Source organism: Rattus norvegicus, chromosome 18 (assembly GCF_021556685.1).
Source record: "Rattus norvegicus strain SHRSP/BbbUtx chromosome 18, alternate assembly SHRSP_T2T, whole genome shotgun sequence".
Classification (NCBI taxonomy): domain Eukaryota; kingdom Metazoa; phylum Chordata; class Mammalia; order Rodentia; family Muridae; genus Rattus; species Rattus norvegicus.
Window position 1 is genome coordinate 25,570,201 of NC_141551.1, and position 26,639 is coordinate 25,596,839.

At 45.9% G+C, this 26,639-nt stretch overlaps 1 protein-coding gene across 14 annotated transcripts in view; it reads right to left on the reverse strand.

Moving 5' to 3' along the window:
• Epb41l4a (erythrocyte membrane protein band 4.1 like 4A) overlaps positions 1-26,639 on the reverse strand; it is a 209,261-nt gene that overhangs the window by 23,967 nt on the left and 158,655 nt on the right. For all 14 annotated transcript variants that reach the window (NM_001437516.1, NM_001437515.1, NM_001437517.1 and 11 more), the window contains 5 exons: positions 11,280-11,370; positions 7,311-7,394; positions 6,701-6,814; positions 4,085-4,132; positions 3,163-3,240 (listed from right to left, as the gene is read on the reverse strand). In NM_001437516.1, the coding sequence (NP_001424445.1) occupies positions 3,163-3,240; positions 4,085-4,132; positions 6,701-6,814; positions 7,311-7,394; positions 11,280-11,370 (415 nt within the window). The remainder of the gene's footprint in view (positions 1-3,162; positions 3,241-4,084; positions 4,133-6,700; positions 6,815-7,310; positions 7,395-11,279; positions 11,371-26,639) is intronic.

Consider the following 26,639-nt stretch of genomic DNA (forward strand, 5'->3'; position numbering starts at 1 on the left):
TCACACACAATGGGGGTGTTCAAATCTTACCCATGAAATCAATAGAGTAGAAGTAAGCACCGATAAGTCGGGTTTATTTTTAAAAAAGGAAAGAAAGGAAACAAGGAAGGGAGGGAGGGAGGGAGAGAGGGAGGGAGGGAGGGAGAAAAAGGAGCAACAACAAAAATTTCCAGAGTGGCCTCAGGCCTAGTAGAGATTTCCTAGCTTGTAGATGTAGCCCGGTTGGTAGAGTGCTTGCCCAGGATGCATGAAGCTGTGGGCTTGATCCCCAGAAGCACATAAAAACAGCACAACAGTGGTGCAGACCTCTAACAGCCCCCAGAGGTGGAGATTGAAGAACAGAGGTTGAAGGTCATCCTGCGTGACGCAGCAAGTTAGCGGCCAATGGAGCTTCACAAGACTCTGACTTAAAAATACCAAGAAGGAGCTCCCTTTATGTATAAATAAATATTTGTAAAACCCAGGAAGAAGGGGTGGGGACGTATCCAACATTCTTAGACCACACACAACCTCCAGAAGTAAGATGACTCTGTCTGAAGATCCACGGGACCCTCAGAAAGCTGCACAGTAGTTTTCCACTCGCCGGGGCTACGATTTCCCACAGCGAGAATGGAAGTGGCGTGTTTCAGGGAGCAGGTGCTTGCCTGGAAGATGAGAAAACACTTAGGGGGATGGGAGGAGTGCAATCCAAGTTAGTAACCTGTGGGAAATCCACAGAGAAACCTGACATCTTATAAACCACTCAAAACAGTGAGAAAATGAACTGAATGGAGAACCTTCTGGGGTGGGGATAAAGCTGCTCTCAGAAGCCACAGGTTATTAATTCCAGGGCCAGAAGTGGGCCTATCTCCCTACAAGCTGCTAGTCAGGGAGAACCGTGACACCTCCCACCTCCCAAAAAGCCCATACCTTTAAGTCGCCATTAGCTGTCGATTAGAACTGGATAGTGAGACCCTGTCGCTGAAGATGCCAATCACCGTAGTTGTGGGACATAGAAAACAGTCAAGCTGCAACTGGGCTGGACGCTTCCTCCCTGCTGGCTAACCCTCGCAGTGTGGGAAGCTACTGAGGTATTCAGTTGTAGGCCTCATGTGCAACAATACTAACTTGCCGGGAAAGACAGACCCACTGGTGCAGCTGTGGCAAACGTTGGTAGCCAAGGAGAGGGAAGCGCGGGAGGCTGAAGCTTCAGTATCTCACTGGGTCTCCCGAATTCACACAAAGTCAAGAAACAGTCCTTTGCTGTACACAGAAGCCATCCTAACAGGAGCAGAGCTGAAGGGTCAATGTTCAGGTCTGATACAAAAGGAGGCATCTCCTCGAGGGAGGGGCTGGAGTTAGGCAAGTGAACACCCAAAAGTGGCAACCTGACACGGAGCCCTCCTTCTGTGCACACCTGACTGCTGAGGCGGAACCTGCCTGGACAGTGGTCAGAGCTAAACGCGCTTCTTCCTCTGCCTGCTGTCCGCTACGCCTCATCTCCTGGGGACACAGGAATGTGCGTGATCCCAAGGCAACACTGCCATTAAGGAGCAATGCCATTCTAACACCAAGAAATATGATTTAAAAAAAAAAAGTCTGTGGGAGACAGAGGTAAAACTCTCCAGGAAAGAGGCAGTTAGCAGGGACATAAGCCAGCACAGCTAGACCAGCAATCGAACAATTTAAGGATCGGGTACAACCTTCCAATTCCGTTTCATTTTTAATAGCAAATGTTGCCCTTAGCTCATTCCGCTCCCAAAGACACTGTTTTTAAGCAGGTTATCTTCTTCTGGCCATTGAGAGCGGGCCATTGAGGAGCACAGTTTGGAAGGCACGAAATAAAACAAACAGACTCTAGCGTGATGAAATGAGCACAAGTTGTTAAGCAGAAAAAGCGAGCAATTTGTTTTGTTTTGTACGAAACTGCTTGCTTTTACAGCAGGAAGAAGGCCCCTAAGGGAGAGTTGCCTCTAATAATTGGATTTTCACAGATACACAAACTGAAATTGTTTCTTTGAGGAGTGTCAGAACACATGGAGATCTTGCGGCTATCCCGTGTAATTCCAGCCTCTAAGAGAGCGGGAGGCAGGAAGCTTCCCTAAGCAAGAGGCTTCTCGAGGTGCTGTCTGGGTCATTATTACACAGGTTTTGCACTCAGTGTAGACCATTCCCTCTGTGCTTGGCACAAAGCTCCCAAGCACTAAAGAATGACCTTAGAGACCAGTCCAACCGCTTCATCTCAGAAAAGAGAAGAAGATGACTTAGAAAAGAACAAGCAGGCCTGAGTCGCCCTCCCTCCCTCCCTCCCTCCCTCCCTCCCTCCCTCCCTCCCTCCCTCCCTCTCTCCCTCCCTCCCTCCCTCTCAGCATCACTGATGTTTTAGGACCAGATGCACCTTTGCTATGGTGTCTGCCTTCCACATTGGAGAACACTTAGCATCAACTCTGGTCAGTAATAATCTCTCCTATCCCAATGTAACAAAAATAAATGTCTCCAAACACAGCCAAATGTCCTCCGAAAGGGCAGAGCGTTCCCAGTTAAGGACCACTAGGTTTGACTGGTAAAACTGACAATCAAATCCCTCTGACGCCTGCCCTGGTGGTGTTTCCATAGCTCACGAATACCTGTTGTTCATAAGTAATCGGTTTGGACATTACTAGGGAGACATGTTTAACACACTGGCCAACACTAATGCTGTTACCAACTGATCTTAGGAACACGCTCTAAAAAGATCCAGTCCTTCAACGTCCAACTAAATACACTGGTCTGGTGTACCTCATGTGACTGGAAATGCTGTAGACCCGGAGGAGCTAAGATTAATAGACTCTCTAAGATGTTAAGTGTCAACTTGGGATGAGAGGAGATAAGAGATATCACATCCAGAGTTACTTCAAAGAGGAATCACCACACAAATGACAAACTCCTCCCATCTTACATAAATCCAACACATATTATGACCTAAATATAGAATTATCTTGAAAAGAAAAAGACAAGAAGGTACTTCCTCTATCAAACTGTTTAATGATCTGACTCTAGGGATTACTTAGATCAGTGACGTAAAACAGTGGCTTCAGGGCCAGCAACGAAGAAGGCAGGTTCAGGCCTGCAGAGCACATCCGCTCCTAAGGCCAGCGCCAGCCCCATAGCATGGGTCCAGGAACTACAGCGTTTGGCTGTTACCTGTTTCTCTTCTTCCGGTGTTCTCTGTTAGAATTTTCTGACTCACTACCACTGCTCGTGTTACAGCGTGAGCGTGACCTGAAGACAAAGCAAAAAAGAAACAAAAACATTTATGACAGACTATAGGCAGGTTCATCAGGAACTCTACAAGTAATGTGGTAGAAAAGTCATGTATGCAAACTCAAAGACGCATCTTAAGTGAAGTGTTTCTGGATTCGGTCAAACATCTGAGCTACGGCTGCAACTCGGAGAAAGAGCGGGACAGGACGAAGAGGAAATTGGACATGAGAGGGATTCCCAGAAAGGACTCGGAAGATTCATTATGCCAAACAAAACCAGCTTGGCAAAGCTAAAACAAACATGGAGGGTAAATCAGGGATTCCTCGCCTTCTCCAGCCCCTCACAGGGGCAGGCAGACTTATTACCACTACTCTGAATTTGTACTGATCATGTGACAGTTTTTACCAACAGAAAGAGGTGAGGGAGATAGCCTGCGGGTTCCAAAACTAGCCCAGAAGGCAATTTGCGTTCTGCTTCCTTCTACCACCCTCTAAAGAAGCCTGTGCCTCCAAACACCCTGCCGACATACACGAGAGAGGCAGGCCCTTTGGACAACCCGGCAGCGGCAACCATCTGACCTCTGCCTTCGAGATCCACTTGGACACACACAATGTTTGTTGTCACTTTAAGCCACGTGGTGGAGTGGTTTAGAATGGGGCAGGGCACAGCTTGAGACAGCTCCTCAGAGGCACAAAAGGAACAGGAAATAAGGGGAAGTAGCAAGGGACGGAACAGAGGGAAAGACTGAGACCCGGCTGCCACTGGCGCTAGAACCCAAAGACTTGCGAGACACGCAGAGGGAGAAATCCCCGCGAACACCCTCATCCTTTCTCCCCTCTGGTTCCTCCCTTTGCTTCCTTACCTCCTCCGTTGCTTTAGATCCGAGTCTTCCCCACTGTGGTGAGCCTTCCTGAGGAAGACAAAAGAAGACGTTACAGAAGGCAGCTCGATCGACAGCTAAGAAAGCACGCAGAGCCTCACATCCGTGAATTCAGACGCCTTCTGGACTGGTTCACTTGTCACAGCTATGTCCACACACCACCGCTGGCTCCAAGCATCCTGTCATCTACAGTGAGGCTGTAACCTATGCGTAACAGCCATGTTGAATAAGCTACACTCGTCCAACAACAGGGTTACCCTGTGGCTTCTGGGTCTGTAACCCTCTAAGCCAACTTTTAGTGGTTCCAGCTCTCACTTGGATGTACTTCCCAACGCCCTGGCCTGGAATTCCTTATCTCTTATAATAGCCTCACCCACAACTCACTACCCTACACCTTCATTAAGCTTTGACCTTTATTATCTCTAACCACTTCCAAAGCTTTGACCTTTATTATCTCATCACCCCCTACTTCCTGTTTACCTCTGAGCACTTCTAATAGGACATCTTGTTAAAAACACACAGGTACTGGAACCAGACCATGTAACACTCATTACATGAATCGGAATCCTGTCTTTCCCCTGGAAGAGCTTTGGGACCCGTTTCTCCTTTTAGTGGCTTTATTATATATGCATGGGTGTTTTGTCTGCATGTATGCCTACATACCATGCATGTGCCTGGTGCCCTCCAAGGGCAGAAGAATCCGCTGGAACTGGAGTTACAGACGACCGTGAGCTTCTATTTGGGAATTAGGAATCAAAGCTGGCTCCCACAAGAACAACCAGAGTTCCGAACCCCTGAGCCATCCCTCTAGCCCAAAGTGCCTCAGTGCTAACAGGACCTCCATAAACAGTTATGAGGTGGAAGAGAATGGGGCTAGAGAGATGGTGCAGCAGCTGAGAGCAGGCACTGTTCCTGAAGAGGACCCGAGTTCAGTTGTCAGGTAACTCCCAGTGACCTGTAACCCCAGCTCCCGGGAGTGAGTACTGCAGGCCCCCGCACACACACACACACACACACACACACACACACACACACACACACACAATTTAAAAACAAGAGAAATGACTCTTTAAGGCACAGGGCATAGAGGAGACGTGCATGACTGCAAACTGTCACCATCCCTGCTTACTCTCCTGTCCTCACCCTGCGCATCTGACCCCATGACCTCTGCCTATGGCATCCCCTCAGCTTGGGTGTCCATTCAGTGACCCACGTGACAGTGCTCAGACCTTCCCCGGCTCTGCCTTTTATCCAGGTTTTCTGGGTCAGCCGCTAGCTGGGCACCAGCGGCAGAAGGAACTGAGCAAGCGAATGTTCCTTACACTGACAAACTGTTTTCCTGATGATGCTTCAGTCATTCGACAGACTGACCCTTTTCTGACCTAAGTACTGCTCCTGAAGCATGCTGTCAACATCTTCCTTTGGCTAAGGTGCCTCTGCCTTAGCGTCTCTCTGCTTTCTCCTCCCAAAGGCAAAGGCAGCATCAGATAAGATTCTTCCATCTTCCCTCTACCTGAAACAAAAACTTACCAATATGTCCCTGCTACTTACGGAACTGTGCTGACAACAAAGGCTAGCTCCCCAACCCAACCCCACCCCACCCCACCCCACCCCACCCCACCCCACCCCACCCCACCCCTTGTGCTATATGAGTCCCAAGCCACTGTCTTCACAACCATCTTCCTTAACTACCACTTACCTCTCACACAGATTCAACTTCCAGGTCAAACCCCACTCCCCCCCTTTTTTTAGCTTTTGATGTAATCAACATAAACCTTCTCTTATCATTGCGTGTTTGTTTATTAGTGCTTGTGCGTGAGAGGTCAGAGGACAGCTTGAAGGAGTTGGTTCTCCCCTTCCACTATCTGGGTCCCAGGATTGAACTCGGATCTTCAGACTTGGCAGCACGTACCTTTACCAGTTGAGCCATCACAGCAGCCCTCAGTGTAAACTTTGACTCTATGCGACTTCTCTTCTTCCACCTGTCTCTCCTCTCTTTCAAAGCCAAACTTCCCCAGAGACATCTAAAGCCTCGGCCCCATCTCCTTCCCACGCGCGCATCATCCTCCCACACACTCTCAGAGGAGAGGTCAGGGCCCTGCCACCACCACCTGTCCCTTTGTCCTCCCGCTGCCTCTAACACGCTTAAGCTGCGTAAGACACACAGATACACGATCCCCACCTTATACTAATTTGGTGGTGGTTAAGCATGCACAGGAGCAGAACCACGCGTGCATCCCGACCTTCGCTGTAGAAGGCAGCAGGTTCACCGTGTGTGCTTTGAAAGAGGCTCACAGATCACACAGCAGCATCATGATAGACAACAGAACGCATGGGCTTTAAGTGTGGTTCCACTTTCCACAGTGGTACCATTTAACACTTACTGTGGCTGCTTTGCAATGCACATCATACAGTTAGCATCGTATCTGTAGTTCTTAAGTTAGCCATTTTAAATACAGAAAGCAAGTGACCATAAGTATTTTATAAAAGTATTCTCTAAAACTGTTTCAGAGAAGCACTTTAGGCTCCCTAACGCGTTATTTGGAAAAAAAGAACAAGCTTCCAGTCACACCGCAATCAGAACTGTGTTGGGCCCACCTTCGCCTCATTGGCTGCGAGGAGTCATTGTCGCTGCCACAGGAGAGGTTGCGCTGCCGGGTACAGGGAAACTTTGGTGACTTAGTGCGGTCACTGGGGGAGTTGTAGAGTCCACTGGAGTGAGAGAGAAGTTCATGTACCAGGTTGGAAGTTTTCACAAGTGTGGGGTGTTACCATTAATGTCATTCGGAACTCTATTCAGCTATAACCTTACTGTAGAGCGGTGGTTCTCAGCCTTCCTAATGCTGCAACCGTTCCTGATGTGGTGACCCCCACCCCCTGCCATAAGAGCGTTCCATTGCTACTTCATAACAGTAATTTTGCTACTGTCACGAACTAGAATGTAAATATCTGAAGTGTGGGACATCTGATATGTGATCCCCAAAGGAGTCACAACCCACAGGTTGAAAACCACTGCTCTAAATGACTACAATGGCCTTGTAGGTGATGCACACTGGCTTCCTTTCTGTTGCTCTAAAAGGCTTCACATTAGGAAACAGGCTACTGACTCGCACTTCAGCATTTCAGTCACAGAGCAGTCCATTTCCTGACTGACCAAGCTATGACACATCCCTCTGCTGATTTCTGTCCAAAGGCAGAGCCTCCTCACCTCTGGGGTCCGTTTTCTTCCCATGGTGCATGAGATTTGCTTCTTTGGGGGTCAGGACTGTTTTCATTCTTTGCTTTCTTAAAACTTCAATAATAAAGAATAGAAAATAAGTTGACCAAAAAGTTACGTTAATTCACAGATTTACTCAGAAGACAAAACCGCATTGGCGTATATGTACACAGACTTCCGTGTTTATAGCTGTGACTCCTTCCGAAAAGAACCCAAAATGACAGATTAATAAATGTGTCTCTCCTGTAAGCACTTTAGTGTCTCCTCCCTGACTCTAGTTTTATGGGAAGAAAAGCCAAGCTGACCAATTATTAAGAAACTCTCTAAAGACTCCACTGTAGTAAGGAGGAGAGGGGGGAGGGGGGTTCATTTTGTTGAGTCAAAAAGAAAGATCTGTGGAAAGGTCTTACACAAAACAACTACTTGGTACATTAATTTAAAAGCATAACTTAAGTCAGGGTATGTGGCAAAGGCATTTAACCCAAGTACTTGGAAGGCACAGAGAGGCAAATGGATCTCTAAGGTTAGGACCAGGATGGTCTATATATGGAGTACTTGTATATTATATGCTGTATCTAAATGTATAGGATGTTGTGTTATATATGTGTGTAGTTACACATATATATGTATATATATGCACATTTTAAAGGAGTTTAAATGGAGTATTCTGTATAAATGACAGTACTTTCTCCAGAAGCCATAAGTTACTAGATAAAAATCTCAATGTCTAGCGTGGGATACCTTCCTACAAGTTTTTTTTTTCCCCCGGAGCTGAGGACCGAACCCAGGGCCTTGCGTTTGCTAGGCAAGCACTCTACCACTGAGCTAAATCCCCAACCCAAGTTTTTTTTCATAATAAAAATACTTTTTATTTAATAATTAAGTTGTTCGTTACAATGAATTTGATAGCAGAACTAAAGCCATGGGATGAAGGGGAGCCTGTCACTGAGGAGGTAGCCTTGTCATTGGCCTGCTGCATGCAAGCAGTTCCTGTTTAAACCCCTTCATGTTGTACCTTCAGGAGTTTTTCCTCTGCTTGGACCATCTTCGCATGCAACGTTACATTTTAGTTCCACTGGGCAGTTTCGCTTCATTTCAGAGACTGCACAGCTACCCACCATCCCAATCCTCGGTACATGCTGTGTGATTATCTCTATCTGGGTTCCTTCATTTCTATCATCTGCTTCCCTTCCTATGAGTTCAGTCAGAGAGGCCGCAGAGGCTCCCAGAACATCAGCTGCCATTGCTCTTGCTTGCCGCCATAACTAGACGGTAATGGGAAGTAACACAACTGGGTTGCAGTATATACAGAAACCAAGCTAGAATGATCTGGAAACCTTCTTCCTCCTGACCAGCTTTCATAGTGTCTGTGTAGGCCACTGGGTTGGAAAGCCAGCGGGAGACTTACCCAAGAGAGGTTTGAGCTCTGTGATACTGGCCTGCCGGGCAACATGCGCCCACAGGTGGAACACTGGAATACTGATGGGGCTCACCAACTGCTCTCGGATTGAACTGGAGTCTTGCTCCACAAGAGAGAATACTTGCCTAATGGTGGGCGTGGGAAGGAGGAGAGGAGAGAGAGTCCTTCCCAGGAAGAGAAGCAATAGCTGCCACCAGGTAGAGAAAGGCAGCAAGCTGAAAGGGAGGAGAAGCTGCGTGTAGTGGTTTGAACGAAACTGGCCTGTATAGGCTCCTGTGTTTAGATACTTGGCCCGTAGTTGGTAGAGCAGTTTGGAGAGGTGTGTTACTGATGCACTGAGACTTCAAAAGCCCAGGCTCTTCCCAGCTAGCTCTCTCTGCGTCGAGCTTACAGACCAGAAGCAAGCTCCCACCTATTGCCCCAGTGCCGTACCTGCTTGCCTGCTTTCTATCAGGATGATGGCCACAGACTTAATCCACTGGAACCCCAAACCCCAAACTAAATGTCTTCTTTTATAAGTTCCCTTGGTCAAAGTGTTTTGTCACAACAATACAAAGGTTAACTAAGACACAGGGCACCCATTCACATGAGGCTAGGCAGACTTTACAGCAGTAGCCAGACTCCCTGGCTCCAAGTTTGGCTCTGAAGGACTGAAAGTTAACTCTGGGGAGGATCAGGCTACCCTATCTGACCTCTGTCTAGCTTCCGGATATCTTGGCTCCATCCTTCCGGATCAGAATGACTTCTGAGTACTATTTCCTGACCCAGTATCATCTTTCTGCCCTAAGAATGTAAATATAACTGAGTAGTTACTCAAGCCCAACAAATTGTCCAGGCACACCTAGGGAAACAGAAGAGACCAGCGGAAGGACACAGGGGTCACTTCTCCCTTCCTCTGGAGTCTTAGCTTGCAAAGAAAAAGAGTTACTTAGTTGCTAATCCACGTTTAATCCTGGTCCTTAGAGGGATCTGGGTGTTGTTACAGAATAGGGCCCTAGCAGAATTCTTAGCAATTGCAACATGGGGAGAAACCAGAGAAAGTGACAAGGGTGTTGTGAACACAAAAGTAACAAACATCTGTTGGGACACTCTATCCGCACAGGAATAACCATACACCTGCACAAGGTACATCCGACCAGGGCACACGCATCAAAGGTTTAGTAGATAGTAGGCATGTTTTACATAGGTTCAATATATTGCTCAATAATTTAAAACCAAAATCTCAAAGCTCAAGCTTTCAAAGTAAATACTTCCCTTTTGAACTGAGAAAGAAGAAGAAGGCCCGTGAAGATCTAGTACAGTAGCACAAAGTGTATGTGTTTACTAAGTTAGGAAGGAAAACTGAGGAGGGGAGAGGGAGGCAGGGAAGACGAGAGAGATGAAACGACCACAAGCAGCCGAGTTAAAGAGTGACAAAATCCCAGGTGACACAGTAACTGTGTTCCCTTCCTGAACTCCTTCTCATCTGCAGCACAGTGGGTTGCAAAGGGGACTGGGTTATCTCCATGAGGCTTGGAGGTTTGAATTTCACAGAAGATCGCTGTTCTTATGTCGGCTATATCATGAGCAAGCCCTGAACCTGCAGCCGTAGTTACCTCCACCCAGCAGTGCAAGTCCAACTAGGGAAACAGTGAAGGAAGACACGTTCAAAGGTGAGGAATGTGTCCTTCCAAAAGGTCGATTTGTAAGGAGAATGTCCCAGAACTGAAGAAAAGGAGACAGGCCCAAAAAAGTGTAAGGGGAAACTTCGCAGCTCTGGAATCTTCGTATTTTTGTAATTTTCTTACTGGGAATTGGGCTTCATGCCTCAGAGTCACTAAGAGCAGTTGAATGAAGGCGCCATTGTCAACTAACAGAGAATGGAGTGGAGGATAGGCTAAGGCATCCCTGCATAGCACACAGCTCTGACTGTTGGGATCGCCTCTCCATGATGCAAGTAGGGTAGCCGCTACAGGCAAAGTGAGCCCCTCAAAGCTGCTCATTGTGTGCTGATAACTCTCCTCCATGGATGTAATTGGAGACCGGAAAAAATTTCTCTAAAACTCCCTTAACAGAGAACAAAGCAGATCTTTCAGGAACCAATTCATATAGGATATTAAGAGGAGGTTTTTTCCAGTGGGAATGGCCCTGGGAAACTAATGCCCAGGAACATGGCGGGTCTTCATACATATGCAACCTCTGAATGCTGAGGCCCTGGGGTCTCTAAAGCTGCTGACCTCATCCCAGTGCTCAGGGCACCACTGTGAGGAATACTGTCTCTTAAAATTGAAGTTTAGTCCATTGCACTACGATTTTAAAGACCACATGGAATTTTCAGTGTGCTGATACACGCTGCAGACCGGGCACGCATACGGTCTGTGACTTCCTCCATGAGAGACAGGTTCCAGTGACTGACTTTTGCTGACGTAATACATTTTTTGGCTTAGACACTGTCTACTAGAGTCCCTGGGTGGGTTAAAAGTGCTAATCAGTTAATTACCAAAGTGAATCGATTCTTAGCCTTGCTAACCTTTCATAGATCACATACCACACACACTGACCTTTTCACTGGTGAGGGCGCAATGATCTTGGTGGTTCCTTCATTCTCCCCGTTTTCCAAGTTTGCAGTCATCCGATTGATGCTGTTGGATCCTAGTAACAAAGGGAGAGGAAAGATGGATGACCGGAGACTGTGGGGAGGGAAACATAAAGGCCCTCAATGACTATCTGTAGATGCAAGTTTATGGCTGGTCTGGTGGTTCAGTCAGGAAAGTGGGTGGCATGCAAGCACGGGGACCAGACTTGGTTCCCAGAGCTCATCTCAAACATGATGAAAGGTGTTTGTGGTCCCAATGCTGGAGAGGTAGACACAGGCAGGCCCTATCCTAATTGAAAAGCTCCAAGTTCCTGGTCTCCACAAATGCATCCATAGTCTAACACACAGGCATACTCTCACACAAAAAGAAAGAAAGAAAACGCGATGTGGGGTCATTTGTGGCACATTTTATTGATAAATTATGACTCCAGATAAATGACTGACCACTCAAGAGACCTGAGATATTACTATTTGATACATACAGTGCTGCCCCAGGAGTCTAAGCTATGACCTTTGAAGAATATTAATAAGTTCTCATATCATTGACTTTAAAAGTAAACAGACTCTGAAAAACAAGATTCTGGAATATTCACTACCATATTGGAACATAACACATTTCCAGTTCTTTGGGACCGTGCTGTAAAGTGGTTCCGCCTGTCACGACTGGTCCCACTTAAAATCACAGTGAAACTCCCCCAAATTGAAACCTGTGAGAGCATTCCATCTCAAAGTGCAGACGGCAAGAAGGGACACGAGCACGTGTCATGTGTCTTCATATGCCAAAGAAAGTTTTCAAATATATCTTTTACAAAACATGCCTCGGAATCTAAAGCTACATTTTTAAGTTTATCCCACCACTGATTTGCATGCAGGCTGGATGGGCCAGCAGAGGGAGCCCACAGCAGACACTTTGCAGGGATTCTGGTTATGAAGTCTGGGTTCTTATCTGAAGGCAGAGACTGGGAAGGACTTGTGTAGCCCTGGTGGTGACTTTTCTCCAGCACGCACCTCTCTAGGAGGAGAAGGTTTAGATGGGATGGTCAGCCAGCCAATGAGTGGCAGGCGGAAATATCTTCTCTAGGGCTGTTCCTTACGGGCATCTTCAGAGACAGAGACCAAGCCAGTGCCTACTCAACACTAAGCGAGAGGTAGGTGAGTCACAGAAGTAGCTGACGAAGCTAACAAAATAGCCCGGTAAAGTAGACACCAATAACACTTCATTTTAATATACAGATACGAGTTTTAGGGGCTGGAGAGATGGCTCAGTGTTCAAGAGCACTGACTTATCTTGCAGGACCTGAGTTTGGTTCCCAGCACCCACAGAATGGCTCACAACCACCTTTAACTCCAGTTCCAGGGTATCTAACAACCTCTGATGACCTCCATGGGCACCGAGCATGCATGTGGTACACATACATATACGCAGGTAAAATATTCATGCATGTAAAAATAAAATAAATAAGTCTAAAAACAAAAACGAAAGGAAAACCCAGAACGTTTAACCCTATAGCTCCCCGGTCAATCTGCTTGAAACGTTATCAGCTCAGCCAGCAAGATTTAAATCTTCCCCCACCCCAACACACTTGCCTGTTGCTTTCTATCTGCCATCTAAATGCCTTGTACAGATAGCATGAGTCAATATAAATTAAAGGTCAACTGGGAGACGGAGCGAGAGACTTGACTACATACTTATTAAATTTCAGGAGAAATGGTTAGAGGAAACTAGATGAAAGTGAGTAGGAAACTTGACTTTCTCCCAAACAATTGGCTGTTAGACTAAGAACAGTTAGTGAGTCTGAGAGATGAGAGTGAGTCTGGGTTAGCCGGGCACACAGCTTTGATTAGACCGTGTCCACCTTTACTCCGCTGTGTCTCAGATGGCCTTGCTGGCCACAGGTGCTTACGTGGTCCTGTCCTTCAGTTCAGTAGGAGCAGTTGTCCAGGAAGAATCAACTTGCCCAGATCTAGTTAGCTACTTGACTTAGGGACAATTCTTCAGCCATCTTGTGATGTCAAGATTTGAGGATGAGCATGCATGCATTTTCAATGAGAAAACGTTTATTTTACTACTGTAGAATTGTACATAATTTCTAACATGACACATGTCAGACCACGGTCAAAACTCTGATGTGACTCAGTGTGGTTGCAGGATATTTGAGCACATTGTGAACCCAAGACTGTTATTTCCTGGGAAAAAAACCTGCGTTTAGTCCTGGTGTGGCTCAGCCCTAGTGTACACCTTTAACCCAAGAGTGAACGTAGGATTATTAAAAAAAAAAAATAGAAAGTAAGAGGGACTCAGGAGGACGGACAGAGAGACACACAGGAAGTAGAAGGGAGAGTCATGAGTTTGAAGGAGGTTTTCTGAGAGAACGGCATTCCTGGAGAGGCATGGGCTGAGGAGGAAGGTCGGCTGGGTGCTTTCTCTGCCTCTCTGAGCTAGCCGGCTTGCACCCCAGCATCTGGCTCCCAAGTCTTCATTGGTAAAATAGAGCGACTGAGACTCTTGTTAAACTCTCTCTCTCTCTCTCTCTCTCTCTCTCTCTCTCTCTCTCTCTCTCTCACACACACACACACACACACACACACACACACACACACTGCCATTTCTATTCATTTAGAGTTGGAATAGGTGAGCACATGGTATTGGAAAACAGAACCCCATGTTTGGTGAGAAAAACATATGCAGGGAAAACAAAAGGACGTGGAGTGCCTGCACAGAAGTCGTTTGTGCCACATGAACAATTTCTTTTAGCTACTGTCAAGTATCAATTTGTAGACTTAAAAAATACTGACTTTTCTGTTCTACTATGACTCTTGTGCTTGAAGGCGGTAGTGTACCATGTGCATGCCTGCTACCTGCAGAAGGCAGAAAAGGAAATCACATGCCCTGCACCTGGAGTTTCAGATGCTTGGGAGCCACCCTGAGGTCCTCTGCAGAGCTGAACCTGTGTCCTCTGCAGAGCTCTTTGACTGCCGAGACGCCTCTCCAGCACGGCCCGACCCCATTTGTAAATCTTTATGTTTAATTCTATTTTACTTAATCCTATTTTATCCTTTCCCTACCCTTTGATTAAAAATAAGCAACTATATACTTAGGACAAAAAAAATATTGCAATACATCATGGTGTTGTTCACACAAGAGATCTGGGAGTTTTACTGAATCTACTCCAGCACAAGCTATGTGAAGAAACAATGTAGTTAGGAAGAAAACTGAGCTAGCCCTTGGAACTGTTTCAGTTTTATTCCCAGATTGGCAGTACAAAGTCACCTTGCCTTAGTTATCTCTGAGTACTATGGGATAAAATGGCAAAGTAGAATAAATTAGCAAAATAAAAGGTCCCCTTTTCTAATTCCAGAGATTACAGTCAAACACCAAAATGATCCAAAGACAAGCTTCTCCCTATTACCATGGAAGGTCTGCGTCTGGCAGAACACAACCTCACTGAAGTGTACAACAGAAGCCGGTTTTGAAACACGAGGGCTGGAAACTGGCAGTGTTTCTGCATCCAACGGATGATTATTTAAAGTTCAAATTCCTGATGTCAGCTCATCCAGACAAAAGGGTCCCTGCTGTCTTAAGAGTTTCTGGCTTCAAAGTCCCAAGACGGCCATTTAACCACATCTACCTCCTCTCTATAGACGTACCGACTTTCAACATCGATTTGCTTCATGACAACTAGGAGATCAAACAAGGCATCTACCAACACGCTAGAGGGAAGATTAAACGCATGGGAGTGGCAGGAAAATACGTCAATGCACAAAGGAACCTTCCAGAGTTCATCTGCCTGCAGCTTCCTCTTCCCTAGCACAACACAGCTCAGCCTGGGTATTTGGCTTCCCTTCTTACTGGCACAATCACTTAGGGAGGAGAGGTACATGAACACAAAGGCCTGTTTTTGCCAGTCCTCCAGAAGGATGCTCACACACGGAGCCACAGGTAGCCCGAGATTTTTACCCCCCTCTACTGCTTAGAACGCCAGGTTCCAAACAAGACAGTGTGCAGCCTTCCCTCCGGGAGGCTTGAGTTTAACTCCTCAGTAAACTGCACTCGTGTTGGAGAGCCCACCAGCAACCTGAAGCACCTGTCATTCAACCTTCAGGGCCCACAAAGAGCCCTGATCTCTGGAATCAAATCGTATCATGTTCCCAGATACCAATTACTTTCGTTGTGATTTCAGGGCATAAATTGTGACACAGGAAGAAAGAGCTGGTATATAAATTCCTTAGGATATTGGTAATGCCCTCAAAGCCCAATGGGACCCCTACATCTTAAAGTACAGGACAGCAAAACCTCCCTAGCCACCTTCTCTCAAACCTCAGGCATAGGATTGACTCCTTCAGTGGAGGGAACTGGGCCACTCAATGCTTTATGGTACACCAAGAACGCATAATGTATAAACATATAACATATAAAGGTGAGCTTAAAATTTACTTTATTACACACATGGCTGTTTTGTCTGCATGCATGTCCAAGCACCATGTGTTCAGTGCCCAGAAGCCAGAAGATGGTGACAGTGCCCAGAGCCCCTGGAAGTAGCGTTACTGTCAGTCATGGGATGATTGATGTGGGTGCTGGGAATCGAACCCTGGTCCTCCAGAAGAGCAGCAAGTGTTATTAACCACTAAGCCATCTCTCCATCCCCAAGGGTTACTTAAAAAACAAACAAACAAAGGCAAAACAAGCCTTTTTATTGATTCTTTGTGATTTTCACATCATGTGCCCCAACTTCCCCTCTGCCCTTGCAGCAAAAAAATTTTAAAAATTAAAAAAAAAAAATAGCAGAGAAACAATCTCGCCATGGAAGTTCACAGTGATTCCACAGTACAGCCTTTCAGTCCCACTCCTTCACTTATAAATGTCCATGGCATGAGTCACTGGTCTGGTTTGAGGCCTTTTGTTTATGCTACACTATCGATACTGGACCCTCCAGAGACTCCTCTGGGACATCTTGTTTTTGCCCTGTGCCATGGAGATCCTGCAGCTTTGGATCTAAAGAGCCAGCCCTTTCACACACACCATGAATTCAGAGATAGGGAAGATGTAGGTGTGGGCCAACTCTCAAAGCCATGGATCTAGGCCTGGGTGATAATAAGCCCTTTTTAAAAGATTTATTTATTTATTACATAAGTACAACATAGCTGTCTTCAGACACATCAGAAGAGGGCATCGGATCTCATTACAGATGTTTGTGAGCCACCATGTGGTTGCTGGGATTTGAACTCAGGACCTCTGGAAGAGCAGTCAGTGCTCTTAACCACTGAGCCATCTCTCTAGCCCTAAACAAACCTTTTTAAAGTAGACCTTGGTGGTCCACTTGTCAGTGTGGGAGAAGGAGGACACCCAGTGGCCCACCACCCGTGTAGCCCTCCCATGGCACAAACACTACAATGTGTACGTATGTGATGGACAGGTGGAAGCAAGAGAGAAGCAGCACATTTGAGCATCATGAGCAGCTTGTACATAGTACCCTGTCCCACCATGTGAGGTGACAGTGAAATCCCAGCTCACACTGCCACTGAGGGCCACGTCTGGGTCCATGGCCATGCAGCAGGAGAGATCTGTGTTGATGTCTGTGGCTTCTAGTAAAGATAGCTAGTGGGCTCCAGGCTCTGAGAGAGACCCTGTCTCAGAGAACTATGGTAGAGTGACAGAGCAGGACACCTGACATCCTCCTTTGGTCCTCACACCTTTATGTACAGACCCATATACCACATACATGTACACTATAAATGTATATCACACACACAGAAGCACACATGAAATTGACTTCTGAATTAACATGCCACAGTAATACTAATGTTGACAAAATATTAAACACAGAAAGTCAACTGATGCCTGAATTCTAATGCTAACAATACTGGTTCCTCCAGACCTGGTTGTCCCAGAGACGAGAGAGTCTACAGGTTGACCCAAGTGACACAATGTGACCCTGCCCCCCCAAGTTATTTCTGATTGGCGAATAAAGATGCTAGCAGCCAAAAGATGGGCAGAAGAGACATGGGTGGGGTTTACGGTTCCTTCCTGGGTTTAGGGGGTCAGAGGAGGTCCACAATGGGGGAGAAGGTAAATGGAGGAGACGCTGCCAAGAGTTAGGTGAGTCTTGAAAATGTGCCCCCGAGGGATGGCCAACTGGAGTTAAGAGAAGCTCAGATGAGGCATAGGAAAAACTCAGTTTTATCAACAGGAAATGGATTTACTATCATAGAGGGTAGATAGGTGCCCAGCTCTTTGTGCTGACTAAGGTTTATTGTAAATATAAAGGGGTGTGTGTCTTTTAACTAAATGGTTAAAGACGGGGTAGAAATCTACAACAGTTCTTTTAAATATTTATTGATTATGTCTGTATTTATGTGCCTGCATAAGCTTATTACACTCCATATATCCTGATGTCCAGAAGACACTGGATCCCCTGAAACTGGAGTGACAGGAAAGTAGGAGTCACCTGATACAGATGCTGGCAACAAACCTGTGTCTTCTGCAAGGGCAGCAAGCACTCTTAACAGACGAGGGAGCTCTCTGGTCCTTAGAACGTAGAGCCTTATGAGATAAATGGGTCTCGTTTTCCTAATTGTTACTTGTATTATATCCGAATTAAGAAATCTACTTTTGGACCAGTTCTGGTGTGTACTCCTTTAATCCCAGCACTCTGGAAGCAGTGTGATCTAAAATAGATCTCTTTTAGTCAGAGAACAGCCTAGTCTATATAGCAAGCTCCAGGCCAGCCAAGGCTACACTGTGAGACCCTGTCAGAAAAGCAACACAAACAAAAGGGACAAATTTTACTTTGGGGAAACTAGAGAGACTGCTACGCAGTTAAGGTCTCTTGCTTCTCTTTCAGGGGACTAGAGGTTAGTTCTCGGCACCCACAGCAACAGCTTACAACTGCCTGTAACTCCAGCTCCAGCAGATCTGATGCCTTGGCCTGGCTTCTACAGGCACCCAGATGTACACGTGCGTGCACGCGCACGCGCGCGCGCGCACACACACACACATAAATAACAAAATATTTGTTTTCCATTTTACTGTTGGCTGGGTGTGGTAGTGCACACCTTTAATCCCAACACTCAGGAGGTGGCAACAGGCAGATTTCTGTGAGTTTGTAGGGCCAGCCTGTCCTACAAAGAGAGTCCCAGGACAATGACGGATACACAGTGAAATCTTATCTTTAAAAAAATTTACTTTTTGTGAGAGTGAAGCAGTTTAACGATGACTCTATTACCGCTTTAATCCCATTGGTTTTTAATGCTTCTTGTGCACATAAGCAAGTAGAGATAAAAAGTGCTGGGCAAAGTGAGGGTCAGACTGACATCCCAAAGCATCTCTAACACTTACAAATCTGGGGGTGACACATTATAAGCAACGATTCTTGAATATTCTATTAGGTGACAGGTCCACTGGGTCCTTCATCTGTGTTAAGTCATAATGAGAAAATGACTTAGGAAGGAAAGGTTACTTGGTCATTAGAATCTTTACTTCCCCAACACCAACCAAGGAGGTTTAAAGACACGGAAACATAGACTTCACTTGGAGGAGAGCTTGGTTTCCCTTTGTACAATATGGGATGATCTACTGCAAGGGGCACACTGGGGACAAGAGCCAGCATGTCTAGTACCACACCAGGGAGGGCTCTTTAGAGTTGAAGAAAACAGCAGAAGCAAGGTGTTACTATCTATCCCTCACCCTGCCCGCCTGCCTCAGAGAGGGATACAGACACAGATGGGGAGGGGCGGGGCCTGGAAAGAGAAGTGGAGGCAGACACACAGACAGGAGCATGGAGTAAAAAGTAAAAACCAAACAAAAGCCACGCCCTCTGCCTTCTAAACTACATTTTATTATATACACCTCAGCTACTATCCTACAGATGATTTTAAAATTTTATTCATTTTTCTTCCTAAATACTCTTCTAGGAAATGCATATACCAGCTGGAGACCTACTACACCAGCTTTCAAAATGGCTTCTTTCACCATCACCTCAAGCCACACTTAAATTTTCTTCCTTGCTTTTTCTAGGGATTTGTTGGCATTGCTGTTGTTGTTGTTGTTATTTGTTGAGACATAGCTACAGCTGACCTTGAACTCACAAAGATCCACCCCTGTCTTTTGGGATTAAAGATATAACCATCATGCCTGGCCTTTGTTATTGTTGTTAAAGACTTTTATTTTATTTTATTTTATACTTTATTGTTTTATTTATCTGTGTGTCTGAGGATGTATACTGACTGAAGCCACAAGGCAGCTTCAGATCCTTTGTAAACTACCTCACAGGGGTGCTGGAATCCTAATCTCTGTCCTCTGACAGAGCAGCCAGCACTCTTAACTGCTGAGCCCCTCTCCTCGCTCAGTCAGCCTCACTGACACTTGGCATGGCCTGCCTATCTGTCTATCTGCCTGCCTGAACTGTGTTTTAACAGGGGAAAGCTGTAAGGGGTTAAGCATGCAGATACAACATATAGATCTGTTTCTCATCTTTGCCAATTTGCCCACTACTATCTGATCTAATGACCTTGAACCTCCTGGTCTCTGCTCTCTACCGACCATCAACCACTTACACAGTGAACGAAGAGGATTAAGTAAGACGGTTTATAGACAGTCCTTGGCATAGCGTTTACCAGTGCTAAAGTCTTGTGTCTGTAACTTGTACAGATGAGTAGCCATGTTTGTTTGTTTGTTATTATTTATTTATTTTGCTGCATGAAATAGGGTCACATGCCACAGAGGCGCTCGATAAATTCTTGCTAAATAAGAAGCTAACAGGTGTCTTTTGCGGTAAAGTTAAGGCTTGAATGTGAACACATAAAAAGTTTTCGGTTTTCCTTCCTTTTCCAATTTGGGCAGCTATGTTTGGAATGCCAAGCACTCACACAGAGGGAGTACACAGTAGTTTCCCAGAATGCATCTAATCAGACTGACCATACGTTAATAAATCTTTTACCCAGCACAAATAAGCACCCACCTCAAAGCAGAAGAGAAGAGAAAAGGGTGGGAACAAAAGGGAACATCCTTGAACAAACACTTCCAGTGCCCCAGAGCCCACTGCAACTGACATGTAATTGCCTGACAAAACACCATCCCCCAAACCTTAGATCATTTCTTCCAGAAAGTCCAAACATGATAATTCAGCTCTGTGAGGCCCAGCACTCTAAAGCCAGACAAGAGAAGCACAAGTTCGAGACCAGTTGAGACTAGTACAAATCGAGTTCCAGCAGAGTGACCTGCTGTTCCTTCATAAATCAGCGAAATATCCGCTAGGGGCTGCAAGTTGGCTCAGCAGGTACAGGGGCTTGCTGCCAAGCCTAAGAACTCAAGTTCAATCCCCAGAATCCAATGATGTAGAAAGAGGCTTGGCTCCCACATTTTGTCTTCTGACCTCCACATATGGCATACCTGGCACAGCTCCCTCTACCCTGACACATAGGCACACACAGACACACACAGACACACACACACAGAGAGAGAGAGAGAGAGAGAGAGAGAGAGAGAGAGAGAGAGAGAGAGAGAGAGAAATCTAAGCAAGTTGTACCTGCTGAAATAATAAATCATATAACATGAGGGGAAAGCAGGTTTGCGTATTTTCAAGTAATTCTAGATGCTTTACTTTTAAATTTTTATACTTTTTTTTTATTAATGTTCCCTAGCATCCTAAAGATCTGGATTCAAATCCTAGTCTGTACTTGTCTGTCCACTTTTGAATGAGCACTGAGGATTCTTAACAATTGTTTTGGTCTCCTCATTAATTAAAAAGAAAGAAACAAGACTATCTCCTTTACAGTGTTACTAAGTGGTCCAGTGACAAAGCCAGCTCTGATTTAAAAGAGAATCAAGGTGAAGACTCTGAAGGATCTCACAGACTGTAACTCACTGATACTAAGTCTCCCTTCCCCTGTGTTCAAAGCAGTTCCATCCTCAGTGTTTCCTAAGGTCAACCCCATTTTCCTTTCTCTGCAAACCAGCTGTTACGTGCAGGACAAGGGACCACAGCACAGCCCCTGATGCTTGGCTCTGTGGAGCTAAGGGACCAGTCCACTGCATTCCAAGTCACCTTCTCTGGAGGGGTCTGAGAGTTCCGTACAACAAACAAGGCCACACTAACCCAGGGCTGTCTGGTCTGCCCTCTAGTTAGAAATCACAGAGCCAAGAACTCCACGTGCTAAACAGGACACTTCCAGCTGCAGTGAATGTCGTTCCTTTCTCTCCTGCCTCACCTCTCACAGCATCTACTCTAGCTACCCTGAACTCAGACTGAAATCAAGAACCAAGAGAAACAGAGCCATGCACATGCTCACAGGCTGAGGGTAAACCAGAGCTGTAAATCTCATGTGCTATCTGCTTCAGAAATCCTATGCCCCAAACAATTTCAAGACAGCTCTGAAAACCACTGCCTGGGGAAAAGTGGGGCTACACTGGGATCGTATTTAACTAGCAAAGCATTTTCCTAACTTGAAATCAAGGCACAGTCCCATGAATCCGGACAGCAAACAAGTGACCAAGCATGGCCAGTCCTACCACTGGCTTCCAAAGCACAATGAGGTTCAAGAAGAGTTGGGAACACAGCTGTGTGAACACAGCTGTCAAAGGCAAACACAATTACACAAGCCTCCCAGGAGTAATGCCCGCCTCTCCCTGGTTCTCACCCAGAGGGACAGGAGCTAACCCAAGAGGCAAAATGTCAGAGTCATCTGGTTAATTTTTAACTAAAAGAATAATTTATAAGTAATATGGGAGCATGAGTTGTTACGGCTGATATAAGGATTTCTATTTAACCTTAGAGGGGGGCCTAAAGAATCTGCTAAAATGTTTCGGTTTTAGTTTTCTTTTTGAAAGATAAAATGCTACATATTCCCAATGACAAAAAGTAAACTTAAATTATTTGAAGTTGTTTTATGTCTATGAGTGTTTTGCCTGAATGCATGCACGTGCACATGTGTGGCTGCTGCCCAGTGAGGTCAGCGGAGAGTATCAGGTCCCTTAGACTGGAGTTATTCGAGGTTATGAGCAACCATGTAGGGGCTGAGACTGGAACGTGGGTCCTCTGCAAGAGCAACACGCACTCTTAACCACGGAGCCAATTCTCCAGACCCACAAAGATATATTTTACAATGGGATGATAGTTTTCACACATCTGTGAGGTCTTTGAAGTGGCCACAACCACACATATAGCATTGTTTCTCCTCAAGTCTTTTGTATCTTTTCTGTGTTTGATCCTTGCAACTCTGAGGCAGGTAAGCCAGAGAACAGAAGAGAATTTTAGGGAGAAGAGGGGTCCTTAAAGTTTACATACCCTTCCTTGTTCTTATGGTCAATGGGGTGAGAAACTATGCTGTAACATCTGGTCTGTTAGACCAGAAATCATTTACAACCATAAACCTTTCTCCCCTTGCCTCTTGCTTTGTCTTCACAGCGTGCTTTTCCAAGGGAAAGACTTGGATAGCCAGGCACCGAGCAGCCTAAATTCCCCTCAGAGCATTCTTGCACCCAGGCTGGAGACTAACTGGAGACCCAGACTTGGCTTTATGTCAGTAGAGTTACTTTAAGAAAGAAGAGCCCAAATCACATTCTGTGCGAAACAAAGTTAGCATCATGTTAATTCTCTAGAAACCGTCTGCACAGCCACCACAGCGCAGCCTAGGTTCAGAGTGCTTTGTTCTAACGCCTTGGGAAGAGAATTAACACCAATGTCTTCCCTTTCCTGTCTTTGGCTGACCTGGAGAGGAGAAGCAAACACAAACAATCCTGAAGAGCCCAGCAGGTGTGAGCGCTGTCACATCCTCCGTCCTCATCATTTCCAGTCTCCTTCCACTCAACTTTTCCAGTCCCCAGCCCTGTGTGATTTTAATCTAGATATCCTCTAAGCCAAAGAACCGGTTACTCTTAGCAATCACCCCATCTCCTCTGGTCTTGGCTCCTTACCTACAACAAAGCCCCTGTTCTACCTCTGACCCTTCAAGGACGCTTCCTTCTCAGGAATAAAGCCCTCTCTCCTTGTTCACAGTTTGTAATTCTCTCACACCGGGCTAACGTGAATGGGCACAGAGATCCCTTACACCTGCTCTGGCAACTCAGCTCTGCTCGCAGTGCAGAGAGAACTTTGTTAGGCTGGTCACTTGCTGGGAACTCATGGATTCCTGGATCCAGAGCCCCAAGTCTGCCTTGCTCAGTAACATTCCCTCCCCTCTCTGAGCCCACAGGCCTTTGTCCTTCTTTGTCCTCTCGTCCAGTTGGCTTCTTGACACTGGAGACATTCCTGGCACTCCCGTTCTGTAAGGCTGGCCTGCTACTATATCCCCTTACTTGCTCTACGAATCACACTGCATGCTTTCTAGATCAGCGTCCTTGGCTCAGAGCCTTTTGAGACTCTCTCTGTTGGAGAAATGAAAGTATGTTTGAAGCCATTTTTCCAGCATAATGCATTCCTGACAATTATCTAGTGGGCTTTTAAAAATTACAACACAGAAACAATGAAATAAAATTCAAATGAAACAGATCTTTCCCCCATTCTCCATTTGGTCAGAAACACTTCGCTTTATAGGTGTCTACTATAACCAGCTTGTAATACAGCCACCTGCGTGTGTGTGTGTGTGTGTGTGTGTGTGTGTGTGTGTGTGTGTGTGTACTCGTGCACATACATATACCCCACCTGTGACTTCTGTATGTCTTTTTATTCAAGGGGACAATAGGAGTCACTACCAGGGCCATGCTGCTTAGTCCCCTCCCCCATTCCCTGCTTATGCTATATTTCAAAGAGGATTCTATATACTTACAGCAGCCATGTTGGCTCTGTGGTTACCAGGCAAGTCCAAGCTCCAACTTTCTAACCTAAACCATGGTCATAGTATCTCCTAAAAGAACTGAGTGGGACACCATCTGCAGAGCTCATGTACAGGTCCAGGCACACAGGAATGCACACTAAACCTTAGTTAACAACATTCTCTTCCCTTGGTGGGTCCCTTGTGGATTCATAGCAAGTGTCATGGGGCCATGAGTGGCCTCATACCGACACAAATTCAAACCCTGTTCTCAGTTTTCCTTTGACAGATACATAGTACTGGACACAGTGTGCCTTCCTAGGTCAGTTTCTGACTATTGAGTATTTAAGTCATTAGGATGTGCCTATAACACAGCCTGCTCTGTTGAGCTTACTAAGAATTCCCTGATCCAGAGCCCTGGGATCCCCATGTTTTGTGTTAAACAATGTTCTCCCAACGCTCTGCACCCTTGTCCTCTTTTGCCTGCTCTCTTTGTAATGTCTGCTTGATGTGAAAACAAACCCAGTAGGACCAGCATCGAGTTCCTTCTCGTAGGAAAGCTCCCAGGCACAGAAAGGATGATTAATTATGGAAACTTGAAAAATTGTCAGGTAGGTCTCCATTACAAATGGGCAGCAAGAAGTTATGCACTTGAAGCCAATGTGTGTGTGTGTGGAGGGGTTGGCAGAAGGGGAGGGGAGTGTTTACCGAGGATGACACAAAAGGGAACTGTTCTAGGGAATTGTCACACAACACTGTGAGTGCTTTGCTTTGCACTGTCAAACTTACACTCAAAGTTGTAAAGATGCTACCCTCCGTAGCATGTGTTTTTTTACCACAATTTAAAGAAATTAGCTCCGACTAAAGCATGCTCTAAAAAGCAGGAAGCCAATAAGGAAGATGTCAAACTGTGTTCTCAGCACTCTGGAGGCTAAGGCAGAATGACCATGAGTTCACAAGCAGCCTGGAACTCTATCTCAAGAAACAAAGGGAAGAAAACTGAACAGTGAGACTCGAACTGCCTCTTCTTTGGAATTCTCTTAACACTGAATCTTCTTCAGTGACATCAAAGTCTCCAAGTTCCTTCTCCACCCCTATTCTTTATACCTGCGTGGCCTCTTCCCATCCCCCACCCTCCACTTCTGACAGTTCAGTAACGGTCATCTTATCCTTGTATGACGGCATCCATCCTAAGTATAATTCAAACACTGATGGGATTGTTTTCAGGAGGAAACTAAAGTGTACCAAGGTCCCGCTGAAGCCCAGTAAGATGTTCAACTTGCTTGAAACATTATCTCCAGGACAATATCCCAGGAGCCAGGGTAAACATCCTCACTTAACAGATGAAGAAACTGAGGCTCAAGGTAGTTATGTGCCTTTTAAATGCTGCATACTTAGTGACATAGACCTGAGGCCAAGTGCAGATTTAGATCTGGCTTCCTAGACTTACTGGATCCATGTTGCCTTGGGTGGATGATACACTAGTCCCTTGATATATACAGATTCCCCTTTCTCTGCATTACCAGAAAAAATGTAATGGCCACAAGCTATGCTGAGTTTCTCTTAATTCCCATCCAACACACTGAGCGGCTAGAGCAAGTGTCCAATAGATGCCTTTCTGGACACGACACGTCAATAGTCCAGAGCTGTACTGCAGCAGGTAAGACTGTTCCTCACAGCATCAAAGCTTTCTCCATCTCTCCTGCTTTGGCCAGACCTACCTGACGTGCCCAACAGATATGCCAGGCAGCCACCCACAGGTGAATCACTGGTTAGGGTCCAGATCTGTGCAGCGACATCGCTCCCTTGTAGTTGGCTGACCAATGTACTAATAACAAAATGTTCATGCCAAGAGTGATGGAGTTTTGAAAGAAAATGTGACTCTCCCAGGTGTTACTAAGGAAGCTCATTGGGAGTACCAAGACAGGTGAAGGCATCTCATGGTCATGGGTTCGGTCAACCATTTTCCCTAACTCTGCCAATCAAGGAACCCAAAAAGGTGGTCCACAAACCAAACCTGTCACTCACTTAGCACACGGTTCTTCTTTCTTTTTTTTAAGATTTATTTATTTTATGTATACAAGTACACCGTAGCTGTTTTCAGACTAGAAGAGGGCATCGGACCCCTTTACAGATGGTTGTGAGCCACCATGTGGTTGCTGGGAATTGAACTCAGGACCTCTGGAAGAGCAATCTGTGCTCTTAACCGCTGAGCCATCTCTCCAGCCCAGCACACGATTTTTCTAAATGAAATTAATTACTCACACTTTAAATTCTGAAAAATACACATAAACACTAGAAGATTCATGAAAACTAGTGGGTCTATTTCCTGCTGCTATGGCCCAGGCAGTAACCCAGACCCAAGAATCTGACCCGGAAGTCATTTCCCCATCCTTTTGAGCACGGTGTTCTCAGTGCCTTCTGCAGAGCCCGAAGAGTAATAACATAGTCTTGGCTGCTGACAGTGGGTCCCAGGGGAAGCATTTGACTTCTTAGAAATACCCCACTGAAAGACACAGGAGCGGCAGTACCATGTAGATCACAGAAAGGCAGGGCAGGGAGGCTGGAGAGATGAGTC